Here is a 13,269-nt window from a genome sequence, read left to right as displayed (position 1 = left end):
TGTGTGTGTGTGTGTGTGTGTGTGTGTGTGTGTGCGTGTGTGCAGACGGTGAGGTCAAGTCTTAAGGAGCCCCCCCCGACCTTTGACCTGCTGAGTCGTCTGCGTCAGATTCAAACTTCAGAGATTGGTGATGATGTCACTGATGGCCTCACCAGTCGGGGGTCACGGGGGGGGGGTTCCCTTTAAACGTATTTTAATTTGTCCGTCAACTTTTTAGGGCGACGCAGGACGCAGCAGCGACGAGTCGCTCCGGAAATCGCCGCGACTCTGCGGCTGCTGCTTCCTGTCGCACTTCCTGTAGTTTTTTTTACAGTTTCCTGTCTGACTTCCTGTAGTTTTTTACAGATGGACGCTGCTGCATGAGCGCTCCGAAAAACCACACGATTGTTTGTTTGACACGTTTTTCTTTTGACTCGTTTTCAGTTTGACCTGAAATTACAAATATTCTCTTCTTCTTCTTCTCCTTCTCCTTCTTCTTCTTCTTCTTCTCCTTCTTCTTCTTCTTCTTCTCCTCCTCCTTCTTCTTCTTCTCCTTCTCCTTCTTCTTCTTCTTCTTCTCCTCCTCCTTCTTCTTCTTCTTCTTCTCCTTCTTCTTCGGTTGTTGCAGTGACGCTTTGCATGAGTTTGTATTTAATTGTTCTTCAAACCTTTAAGATAAATCATAACATAATTCTCCGCGTCAGATGAATAAATCAGCTGTTTGCTATTCGTCTGCGTCTGTTTCCTGTTTCATTTTTCAGTCATTAAACATTTACCAACAGCAGTTTCCAGGCCTGGAAAAGTTTTGGAAAACTAAATACCCTGAAGGTTTTGGTGAATTTTGTCTCTCAGACCTGTATAATAAAACATGATGTGTTCAAGGACTGTCGGAAATGTGAAAGTCCAACATTCATTTCTGTTTTTACATTTCTGGCTGGTGACAGGCGTCAACTTTGAAGGAAACTTGGGTCATAAAAGAAAAACCAACTCATCAGGATTCTGTCTTTAAACCCCCCAAAATAAAACGAAGGAAATAATAAATAAATACATGTTTTGTTCAAAAATTACATTAAATATTAAAAGCAAAAACTGCCAAAGTTAATATTTTTATAATCACCAAAAATCACCTGAATGAAACCCCCCAAAAAATAAAAAATAAACATTACCAAAATCTTTTCTTTAAAAAAGATACAGAAAATATTTAAAGAAAATCAAATGAATGAAGTGTGAGACAAATAAAAACAACCGCAGAAAATGTTGACTAAAGGAAAAAAAGCCTTTAAAAATGTCTTTAGCGTGTTTGAAGGATTTCAGGATAAATTCCAGGATTTTTTTGAGCTTCTAGGATTTTAAGATGTTTCTGGGATTTTAGGTAATTTCTTGACTTTTAAGACATTTGTGTGATTTTAGGACATCAGTGTCTCAGCTGTGTCCTCTGTGGGGGCTGTGGGGGATCCTCCTCTGGCTCTATTTTGATGCTGTTTTATGTCTCTGACACCTGATGGACACTGAAAGGACAAAAACTGTTCACAGATCAGTCACTTTATTTTTAATTTCAGTCACTTTTTAAAAAAAAAAAGTTAATGATTTTATTGTCAGTCACTTTATTTTATTTTTAATCACTTTTTCTTATTGTTAACCTCTTTATTTTATTGTCTGTCACTTTATTTTTATTTTTATTGTAATCATTTTTATCAATTTTATTTTTGAATCTGAGCGTCAGAGATCCTGTAGAGAACAGAGGTCTCACTCCGCCGCAGCTGGTGAACTACAGAAAGGATCTGATTGGACGGCGCTGTTACGGGGCGGAGCTCCTTGTTTACGTCATGACCGGGGTGGGGTCAGAGCAGTTCGGACCCTCCAGGACTCTGAGAGCCTGGTCCCGGAGCAGCGGAGTCCTGCCTGGTCTCAGTGAGTATCTGGTGGGTTTCAGAGTCCAGGACCAGGAGCAGGATGGAGGAGGAGCAGCAGAACCCGGAGCCGCGGAGCAACAACGTCCCCAGAGGAGCCGCAGCAGGCTCGTCCTCTCAGGTCAGTGTTCAGCTCTTCACCACAACCACACTAAAGCCAGCAGGAAGAGGGGCATCCGGAGACCACCTGGACCTGAAACCAGGACCCCACAAAACCACCACACACCACCAGTACTCCAGTCCAAAACCAGGACTCCCAGTCCACCACAACTCAAAACTCAGACTACACTTTAGATCCGCTTCAAACTCAACCAAAACACAGTAACTTTGTTTTCCCGCGGTCTGCGCCGCGTGCTCTCGCGAGATGACGTACGGGACTCGCGAAGTTCGTAGGGTCATGGAAAACCCGGAAAAGTCATGGGTTCTGCAAACAACAATTTCCAGCCCTGGAAATGTTTTGGAAAACTTAATATAGCCCACACTTGAGAGTTTTGGAAAAGTTCTGGAATTTTGTTTGACACACGATGTGTTCAAGGACCGTCAGAAATGTGAAAATTCCAACAGTGATTTTGTTGTTACAGTTTCTGGCTGATAAGTGGTGTCATTTTGGAAGAAAATGTGTCGGTTTTTAAAGCATGTTTTCGTCAACAATCACCAAAATGTAAAAAAAAAAACAACAAAAAAAAACCTCCTTTACAAATAAGCAAAATGAAAAAGTCAAACATTAAAAAGAAAGTGCCAATTTTTCAATAAAAGATATTGTAAAAAAATGTTTTCTTTTAAAATCCCAAGACAAATTTACAAATAAGAAAATCACCAAAAACTTTTCAAAAATATCCAAGAATGTTTCAGAAAAATATTTAAACGAAAGCTGCCAAAATAATAATACTTGTTAAAAAAACACGTGAGCCAGTCTGTTTTTACAGTTTGTGGTTGTGATAAATGTAAATGTGTTTGAATCCCACTGAAGCACAGGATCGGCCAACTCAGGTATGAATTTTTGAATTATGGACTAAAACATGTTTTGTGAGGTCACTTTGACCTTTGAGCCTCCAAATCCTGATCAGATCATCATTGAGTCCAGTTTTCATCAAACTGTAGGAAATTTGATGTATTTTGGACTTCTCGCATTTACAAAAATGAGACGGTCAGGCTGAAAACGTAACGCGACCGGCCTCGGCGCAGAGGCATTTGGGACTGTGGTGTTTTGGGAAACGTTGAGGTACTTTGGGCAAAATGTTGTTCGAGTTTTGGGAAATGTTATTCTGTGCTATGAAATGTTGTTGTGTTGGGGTAATGTGTTTTCCGAAATGTTGTATTTTTTTTGGAAATGAAGTGTTTTGAAAAGTTTAAAACTATACAATATTTCCCAAAACAATACAGTAACAGTACTCTGTTTAACTTTATCATAGCGTTTTAAACGTTATTAGCGCTTTGTTAAGAACTTTATAAACGCTTCTTTGTTTAACTATAACAGCATTTTTGTAACTTAAGTGTAACAGTACTTTAAAAGTACTTTAACTTAATTACAACAGTTCTTCATCTAAGTTAATTATAAAAGTACTTTAACTTTAGTATAAGAGTACTCTGTTTAACTTTAATTTAGCAACACTGTTTATACAAAATGTTACATCTGTGATGAAATAAAGTTTTCAAGCGTGTGACGTGTAGCGACACTTTTCTGTCGAAAATGTATCAATTCTGTGGAACGACTCTTTTTCACTCATTTAAATTGATAAGCGTCCTTTCATTAATCAGTCTTCTCTGTCTCTTTCTGTATGTCTGTCTTCGACAGGAGGGACAGAGAGGAGGAGACAAAATCCAGAGTCACGGCTGTGTCTTCTGTGACAAATCCTTCACAAGATCTACAAATTTATGGACTCATCCAAGATCTCACACTGGAGTGAAACCCTACAAATGTGACCAGTGTGAGAAAGCTCTCCCTGTGAACGGTCAACCCAAAGTCCACCAACATGTTCACGCAGGAGAGAAACCGTATAGGTGTGATCTTTGTGGGAACGCTTTCAATTCATCAAGTAGCCTCAATGTCCATCAACACATTCACACAGGAGAGTGACAGTGCTGCTGTGACCAGTGTGGGAAAACTTTCCCTCTGCAACAGCAATTAAATGCTCACCGACGTGTTCACACTGGAGAGAGGCCATACAGGTGTGAACAATGTGGGAAAGGTTATTCTCAGAGTAGCAACCTTAAAATCCACCAGCGCACTCACACAGGAGAGAAACCATACCGCTGTGACCACTGTGGGAAAGCTTTCATAAGTAAAAGTAACCTAGCAACCCACAGTCATATTCACAGTGGAGAGAGGCCGTACGTCTGTAGCCAATGTCCAAAAGCTTTTGTCTCTCTAACAGCTTTGGAAAGACACCAAAGCATTCACAGTGGAGAAAAAGCATATAAGTGTGAACAATGTGGGAAAGGTTTTTCTCACCCATACACCCTCAAAATCCACAAGCGCATTCATAAAGGAGAGAAACCCTACAGCTGTGACCAATGTGACAGAGCTTTCTGCACTCTATGTAAACTAAAAACCCACAAATTTGTTCACACTGGGGAGAAACCATACAGCTGCTTCCATTGTGGCAGGGCCTTTGCTCACAGAAGTAACCTGAAATCCCACCAGCTCACTCACACAGGAGAGAAACCGTACAGGTGTGATAATTGTGAGAAAACATTCTGTCACAGAAGGTACCTTAAAGCCCACCAACGCCGTCAGCACACAGCAGCTGATCGCGTCCTCTGTTCGGAGGGTAAGGAGCTTCTGAATGTCATTGTTGTCCCAGATTAAGGACTTTTGTGGTCGCCGTGCCTCCTCCAAAATTAGCCACTGTGCTATGTTTGGTCGCAGGCAGAAACACATCATCAGAACGTCTCACTTGTTCCAAGTTTATGATTTACGCAGACCTCATTTTGGGGCTGTTGCTACCTACGTTCCCAGCTCAGAGGTGAGACTACTGCTCCTCCTTTTCTGCAACTGGACGTGATATACAGAACGGTGAAGCGGCATAACAGCGTAAATTTCCTGCCTTGAACAGGAAGTGTAAATGTGGCTTTACTTAATGAGCAACGAGGAGAACCAGCTGAATTAAACTGCTGATTCTTTAAGGACAGGAAAGACTGAACCTCCTTCTTCTTCCAGGCTCATCCACAACGGACAACTGCCGGCTAACAGCACAAAGTAACTCTTTCCTCAGCTCATGTACTCGTAACATAACAACTGGACACAGCTTTAGGAAAACAAAAAAGACTAGACAAGACTGTTTGACTTCATCAAATGTGATTTAATGCTGCTCCTTGAGTTATTTTTGTCATCCTTTTGCAGTCCGGTTGTAAGTTAGTTGTCTCTGCCAAAGCTAAGTTCATGATAGTTTGTTAATGATCCACACCTTGTATGAAACTAAACATACTTTAAACTGACTTGGCACCTTTTATATGTTCATAGATCACTTACATGTGTACTCATACAAATTGGCTTCAGACCTAAATGCACTCTAAGAGGGAACTTAACATTTGCATGTCTTTCTCTTCTGAGCGACCACTTGTGATCAGGCAAAACCTCCCCAACATCACTGTATGCTTTTGCATGTAGAAATAGTGACTTTTTAGAAAGTTTTTGCTTTTTTGGGAATAAATGTGTTTGTAATCATACTGTCTGTTTAATGTCACACAAGAGTGCATTAATAGTCATCCTCTGTAATGTAAACATATATACTTCCTAACTCCTCTTTGTCCCCTTTGGGACAAAAAGCTTTCGTGAGCTCTTTTCATTGCATTTGGTCCTTGGCAGCATTTTGCGCCTCTCCGCCATGACAGCTTCGTCTTTTCCCGCTCCTGCGCACAGTTCTGCCCCAGGTGTTTTTGGGGCCTCCCAGGTTTCCTTTTGCTTGTTGGTCTTCATCTTTTTGGCAACTCTGGTGATCTGGTCCTTGGCCTTCCTGGGTGATGCTGATTATTTTCTTGAAAATTGATGGTTGGAGATTTTGTTTGGCCAGAAGACTCAGCATATTCATCTGAGGCGTCCGTTAATAAAGACTTCCACTGTCCTCATGTCAGGTTTTGACTGGTTACCAACTCCGTACAGCCGAGCAGACTTGACATTGTTGTTATACAACAGCATCCTTCTTTTAAGGTTGGTCTTGAGGTTTGGATCCCCGGATTGAACGAAGTTGGGAGAACTCAACCTGAGCCTTTCCCATCCTTGCTTTGAAGTCTTTTGGGGTCCTGCTGTCCTTACAGAAGAGGCAGTCCAGGCAGCTGAAGTCCTCCACAGACTCAAGTAGTTCCTCATTCACAAGAGCCAGTGCTGTGGTGCTGGTGTTTACACACATCTCTTTTGTCTTGGAGATGTTGATGTTGAGTGCGACCTGTCTGTCAGAGTTGTTGAGCCTGTCAGCTGCTGGCTGAGGTGTTTGTACAAGGTGCCACCTGCTACCCAGTAACCATTCACACACTCTCTCACTCTGATGGCGCAGCATAGCGAGCGATCTGAGGTTCAGTATCTTGGCCAAAGACACTTTGACATGTTGCCTGGCGAAGCAGGGGTTTGAACCAATGACCTTCCGATAAGAGGATGACCCGCTCCGCCTCTGAGCCACAGCTGCCCCAGGAGAGAAGACCCTCTCACTCCAGACTGGACGGAAAACATTTCAGGAGAGGTGTTGCCTGTGATGACGCTGCACTCAAAATGTTTGTAGAATGTTTTTACGATTGTGATGATTTTTGATTTTTGGAGCGCAGTATCTCAGTGTGTCAGTGGACAAAGTCCTTCCTGAGGTGTGTTCCAGTCTAAGCACTGTTCAGGGTGAAGATCTGATCTGAACATCCTCTTCCCTTCCTGAAGCCTGCTTGCTCCCGTCTAAGCCTGGTGTCAATCGCTGCCTCCATCCTGCGACTCTGCAAAACACTTTGCTTGGAATAGATAGAAGAGTGATTCCTCGTCAGCTGTCACAGTTCTTGGTGTCGCCTTTCTTTGGGATTTTGACAGTAGGACTTTTGGATCAGTCTTCACTGATAGTGTTTGCATCACAGATTTGAGATGACTGTGTTTCCACTGAGTGACATTATGCGACTTTCCTCTGACAATAACATCCCAGTAACCGTGGCGATGGATGTCGAAAACATTGGCAGCTTTTTTTTCTATTGCAGCCACTCATTAAAGCCAATCTAATGGTGCGGTCATTTCTTAGTCTCGTATTAGAGTTTAGAAGTTCTTGGTTTCTTCCTTCGTCCACACATACCGAGTCATGTCTTGTGGTATGTCATGTGACTTTGTTGTACTACTTTTTCTCCTCCTCCTTCGTCTTCTACTTTGGGTTTGATGGCAGTTGGCATCCGTAAAGTCGCATCACCGAACCCGGTGATACACATCATATGACGATAAAAGGGGGGGGGGTAATTGGCACTCAGTGTCTTTGCCTTCAGCGGCCTCCTCTATTCAGTTATCTGCCAAATGTTAGCTGATATCCATTATTTGCTCCTTTATCTTTGAAGCCGAGGACTTTTTGTGCTGTTTCAGAGTATGTGGTCTTGATTGCATTCCATTTACCGTCAATGGTGAGTTTTTCTTCCATTTCAGACGCAGCATTTAGTGCCCTTAAGTGGTTTCTGAGTTCCACCACAAACTCGTTGTTTTCCTTTGTATACTAGAGCTTAGTAAAGTCCAGTTTCTTCTGCCGCTGACCTATCGCAGCATCAACACCCCAGTATGTCCTGACCTCTTGTAGTGACCTACGCCTCTTACCGTTAATGGTAATGTGGTCTGTTTGGGTGATAGTCCAACCATCAGTAGACTTGTCATTTATGGAGAATCAACAAGGCGTTCACCATTGATGTTTCTTTCTCCACGTCTGCGGGTGCCCATTGCCCTCCTGATGTTTTTTTGGTTCCCACTGTGGCATTTATCTTGTCAGTTATCATGTTGAGGTACCTTAGAAACGGCCGTTTGTAGCCGTTGAGACCAATCCTCTCCGTCCTCTGCTTTAGCCTCACTGGTTGGTGCATTACATCACTGGTTCCTGTTCCCGTAAGGTAAAGGGGTGTTCTCGTGGCCTGAATGGAGGATTTATTAACTTAACTTAATACAAGAAAATGTACAGAACAGTCAGGACGCACATCAACAAAAAGAAAAGATAAAAATTTGCAAATGCAAATGCTGAAACTGTCCAATCAGCGAGTTACCCGTCAGTCTGTCGAACTCTCGGATTTTACTCCTCTTAGTTTGTTTGTAAACTAGTTTGTTAGGAAGTTGGTGTGAAAACGAACCGAACCAAAAACTAAAATGAATTTTTTTCTCTCTCCTGGTCTGGAAATGCAAATAAACCCAAACAAGCTTCAGCGAGTATTTAACCTCACAGGAACATAATCTGAAATGGTAAACATCCTTAAAATGTTCTTTCAACGTTAGATGAAAAATGTTGTTGTTATTACTGAAACGTTACTGGAACATTGGAACGTACCATTCTCAGAACGTTTTGAGAACCAAACGTTGCTCGCTGAGATTGCAGGAAGTTTACAAAACTCCAAATAACGCAGAAGCAGCTTGCTGAATTTGTAAGTGATTTTTTTTTTTTTTTTTGCATATTAGAAAATGTTTTCAGTTATTATTTCTTTTTTCTTATTTTCTTATGTGCAATAAAATACTAATATATATATTTTAAAAGATTAAAATATTAAATAACATAAAGCTCAAAAATGAAGACAAGTGGTGCCCTATCAGCTTCTTCCTTTTTTATTTTTATTTTTGTTAATTATGAATTTGTTATTATATTATTATTATTAATATTAATAAATGTATTATCTTGACTTCAGGTAAATGGAAACGTTGTTTCTGTGTGCACAAACTGAAGACTTACGAAGGTACATTTATTACTATTATTTATTTATAATGTCTTCAAACGGTTTGACGTCATCAGTTTGTGTCTCTGCAGCAGGAGACGCGAGTCACAGTTACCGCGAGACATCGCGAGATCAGCCGAGACCAGCAGTCCCTGCCTGGTCCCGGTGTGCAGCTGGAGGACTTCAGAGTCCGGGACCAGGAGCAGGATGGAGGAGGAGCAGCAGAACCCGGAGCCGCGGAGCAACAACGTCCCCAGAGGAGCCGCAGCAGGCTCGTCCTCTCAGGTCAGTGTTCAGCCCGCCGCCATTTTCTCTGCCTGCAGCTTCCGGTTTGTCCGCTCAAACGTTAAAGCTGTTCAGCAGCGCCATGTTTCATCTCCTGTTTCATCTCCTGTTTCATCTCCTGTTTCATCTCCTGTTTCATCTCCTGTTTCATCTCCTGTTTCATCTCCTGTTTTCTCTCCTGTTTCCTCTCCTGTTTCCTCTCCTGTTTTCTCTCCTGTTTTATCTCCTGTTTCATCTCCTGTTTCCTCTCCTGTTTCCTCTCCTGTTTCATCTCCTGTTTCATCTCCTGTTTTATCTCCTGTTTTATCTCCTGTTTCATCTCCTGTTTCATCTCCTGTTTCATCTCCTGTTTTCTCTCCTGTTTTCTCTCCTGTTTTTTCTGCGATCAGCTGACTGTCGGCTCTCTTTGTTCTGGGATTTTTCACTCGCGGCGTATTTTCTGTTCTCGCGAGAACTTGCAGAGCTCACAGCCGTCAGTGGGCTCGTTGGAGCTGAATTGCGCCTCACCTGGCAGGTGTAGGACTTCCGGATCTATCTATTCATTTATTTTTATTTTTTAATTATTAAACAGAAATATTTACAAACAAATATGGTGGAGTGATTAAGAACGTATATTTTTATTTTTAAAATTTTATTATCAAAACGAAATGTTACACACAGGGAGGTGGGGGAATGTACAGTTATTTACACATTTATTTTATTATTAAACAGAAAAAAATACAAAATAATATGGTCGAGGAGAAAAAATATCCATTTTTTAATTTTATGAGTAAAAACTAATAATGAGAAACAGAACTGTGGGGAATGTTTTATATATTTATTTTATCATTAAACACAAGTATTTACCAAACAGCAGGGTTGGGTATGATGTAAAACAGCAGATACTGAAAAGGAAATTATATTTTATAGTTTCCGGTAACATTGAGAATCTGTTTCTAGCTCTGCTTTTTCTGACATTGAAATGTGTTTGTACATTTCAAAATGTTCTGTGATAAAATCAACACATTTTTGATTTGTTAGCTGGGATGGAGGCTTTTAAGTCGATCTGGGGGTTCAAAATAAATAAATTCGGACACATTTCTGAGCACGCTATTGGATGGTAGCTACAAATATGTCATGAAGGTTAGAAGCTTACATCTGTCTGCTCTGTATGCTGGGAAAAAATTTGATAAAGTTATTGTTTTAAAAAATGTTAAAGAAGCACATGTGGCAACAATTTTTATCCCAAGTTGAAAACTGTAGATCATGTCAGCAAAAAATTGGGTCCTCCCTCAACAGCGACCCTTTAAATGCACAATATCTCCTGTTTGCCGACGGTCTACATGACTGACTCTCTGTCTGTTTGTCTCCTGCTGTAGATCACGAGAGGAAAGAAGGAGATCAAACGTCACTGCTGTAGGCGCTGTGATAAATCCTTCACAAGATCCACAAATTTAAAGATTCATCAGAGAGTCCACACAGGAGAGAAACCTTACAGCTGTAACCAGTGTGGGAAAACTTTTTCTCGTGGAAGTAACCTTAAAGCTCACCAACGCATTCACACAGGAGAGAAACCGTACTGGTGTGACCAATGTGACAAAGCTTTTGCGTCATCAAGATACTTAATAACCCATCAACGCATTCACACAGGAGAGAAACCATACAGCTGTGATCAATGTGGGAAAGCTTTCACAGAGTTACAGACCTTAAAAAGTCATCAACGCATTCACTCAGGAGAGAAACCGTACAGTTGTGATCAGTGCGGCAAAGCTTTCACAGAGTCAGGGACCCTGAAAGTCCATCAGCGCATTCACACAGGAGAGAAACCTCACAGATGCCACCTGTGTGGAAGTACTTTTTCTCGTGGTAGTCACCTTAAAGTTCATCAACGCATTCACACAGGAGAGAAGCCGTACTGGTGTGACCAATGTGGAAAAACTTTCTCGTCTAGTAGTACCCTTATAGATCACCAACACACTCACACAGGAGAGAAGCCATACAGCTGTGACCACTGTGGGAAAGCTTTTTCTCGACGAAGTCACCTTAAAACCCACCAGCGTATTCACACAGGAGAGAAACCATACAGCTGCGATCAATGTGGCAAAGCTTTTACGGGGCTCGGGACCTTAAAAACCCATCAACGTATTCACACGGGAGAGAAGCCCTACTGGTGTGACCACTGTAAGAAAAATTTCTCTTGCAGTAGTAACCTCAAAGTCCACCAACGCATCCACACAGGAGAGAAACCGTACTGGTGTGACCAATGTGGGAAAACGTTTTCGTACTGTAGTAACCTTATTAATCACCAACACAGTCACATGGGAGAGAAACCATTCAGCTGTGACCAGTGTGGGAAAACTTTTACACGGAGTGATAACCTTAAAGTCCACCAGCGCATTCACACAGGAGAGAAACCGCACTGCTGTGGTGGGCTGTAAAGATTTGGTGGATTGGTTTGTTAATATGCTTTTGTTGGACCAGATTCTCATTGGTTGGACGTCCGCCTGTGTTTTTTTATTAAGATAATGTGTCCAACAAAGTCTTTCTCTTCCCAGCTGAAAATGGCAGTTGTTGTTGTTGTTGTTGTTGTTGTTGTTGTTGTTGTTGTTGTTCAAAGTTTGTATTTATCCTCTGAGATGGTTGGTCTTGGTGATATTTGTCCCGCCCCTTCTCCACTGGGATCGGTGACAGTGCCACATAGTGTTTTACCTAAATTTAACATTTTTCAAAAGAAAATAATATTGCCAAAAATTTTTATTTAAAAAACACTCATTTTTTTCTTTAAAGGTTGCCAAAAAGTTTTGAAGATGGTTTTATTTTTTGTACCAAAAATGTTCAAAGAAAACATTTTTTTTGTAAAAAGACAAATATACAAAAAAATTAAGAAAATAAAAATGGCCAGTAAACTAAAAACAAAATATAGCCATTTAAAGTTGTATGTTGTATGTATCTCCCCTAAAACAACACAAGGCATGTGATTTTTAAAATCGCCCAAAAAGAGCAACATTAAGAAAAATATTACCAAAAAAAGAGAATGTACGGTCTTTAAGATGTACCTCAAAGTTGTAGATTTTTATAGGTCAGAATCTGCATGAACCCTCTAAATTTGAAACCTAGAAAAGTACTGATAGTCAACACTGTGTCAGATACCATAGGGAAAATTCAAAATGAGTTAATTTTATATTTTAGTTTATAATCTCATTTTTTTATCAGAAAAAATGCATAAGAAGACAACGAGAACTTCTGTTGTTTCGCGGCAGAGATCAGCAGGAAGACCGAAGGAAACATTCACAGGAACTTTTTTACATCGATCCAAACAAACCGTTTGAGTTAGTGAACACGTTTGAAAAACTCTGAGATCGTCACGTCTTCAAAAGGCATTAAAGAGCATGTAAAAATCAAAACAAGTATTTTGTTGGTGCAGTATTTCTTAACAGATGTGCTTTTCTGAAGGCACGTTTGCAGGATCGGTGAAGTGCTCGTTAGGTTTATAGTGGTGGTCACTGATTTGCTCTCATCTAATCTAATCTCACTGTTTGTTAGAGCTCTTTTTGAGTCTCTGTATCGGAATGAAAAACGTGTTGAAGTGAGCTGAACATGACTGAGCTGCCTCTTAACTTTCAGTTTAGGATTGTTTTGCCAAAATAACCCAGCAGGTGTCGCTGTTTCTGTAACCAGGAAGTCAGACTCAAGTCAGTGTCGGGGGTTAAACACGTGTTATATTTCCCACGTCTGACTCGACACGTTTATGGACCTTTAGACAAAAACATACGGGCCTATAACAACGTGCACGGCCAGAAACTTCAACTGGACTCCTCTGGTAAAGAGAGAGAAGATAACGTGACCAAATTAACCCTTTCAAACCCGAGCAAACTTGGTCAGTTTCTTTCAAAAACACGAAAAGAAGGCAATGAGCCACTTAACAAAAAATGACCCTCAAATCAGCAGAAATCAGTGTGAAGTTTGAAATTCCCCCCAAAAAGGTAAAGAAAATTAAAGGACTAATGTGTGCTAAAATTAAGTACAAATACACAAATAATAATAAACACATATTTCCTGTCACCAAATAATCAATACATAGTAATAAAATAATACAATCATTCTAACTTCTATCTTGTTACTTTTTTTCAATATGTGGGACATTTCAGGTTTCAAAGGGTTAATATGAAAAAATCTTCTGGTAATTGATTGTAATTGAATGACTCATTTCATTGTATTTATCATATATATATGCTAAAATAATGTTTATATGTTTGAGTTT

The 13,269-nt window shown here is 40.6% G+C and overlaps 1 protein-coding gene across 1 annotated transcript; it reads left to right on the top strand.

Annotated features, from left to right (window-relative positions):
• The first annotated feature begins 3,862 nt into the window (after positions 1-3,862).
• Positions 3,863-11,789, top strand: LOC121938798 (zinc finger protein 2-like). The gene is made up of 5 exons (XM_042481962.1): positions 3,863-3,901; positions 3,985-4,683; positions 5,698-5,762; positions 8,837-9,029; positions 10,388-11,789. The coding sequence occupies exons 1-5, from the start codon at positions 3,863-3,865 to the stop codon at positions 11,444-11,446; spliced, it is 2,055 nt and encodes a 684-aa protein (XP_042337896.1). The 3' UTR covers positions 11,447-11,789.
• The last annotated feature ends 1,480 nt before the right edge of the window (positions 11,790-13,269 follow it).

The sequence above is a fragment of the Plectropomus leopardus genome, unplaced genomic scaffold, assembly GCF_008729295.1.
Source record: "Plectropomus leopardus isolate mb unplaced genomic scaffold, YSFRI_Pleo_2.0 unplaced_scaffold34, whole genome shotgun sequence".
In the NCBI taxonomy this organism is placed as follows: domain Eukaryota; kingdom Metazoa; phylum Chordata; class Actinopteri; order Perciformes; family Serranidae; genus Plectropomus; species Plectropomus leopardus.
The sequence above is the reverse complement of the archived record's forward strand: the minus strand, read 5'-3'. Positions and strand labels throughout refer to the sequence as shown.

Excerpts from the sequence above, each read along its gene's own strand:
- LOC121938798 (XM_042481962.1), top strand. The coding sequence starts at position 3,863 with ATGTTCACGCAGGAGAGAAACCGTATAGGTGTGATCTTT. Across the intron at positions 4,684-5,697 it reads AGGAGCTTCTGAATGTCATT|CATTTTGCGCCTCTCCGCCA; the intron begins GTTGTCCCAGAT and ends GGTCCTTGGCAG. Across the intron at positions 9,030-10,387 it reads CAGCAGGCTCGTCCTCTCAG|ATCACGAGAGGAAAGAAGGA; the intron begins GTCAGTGTTCAG and ends CTCCTGCTGTAG.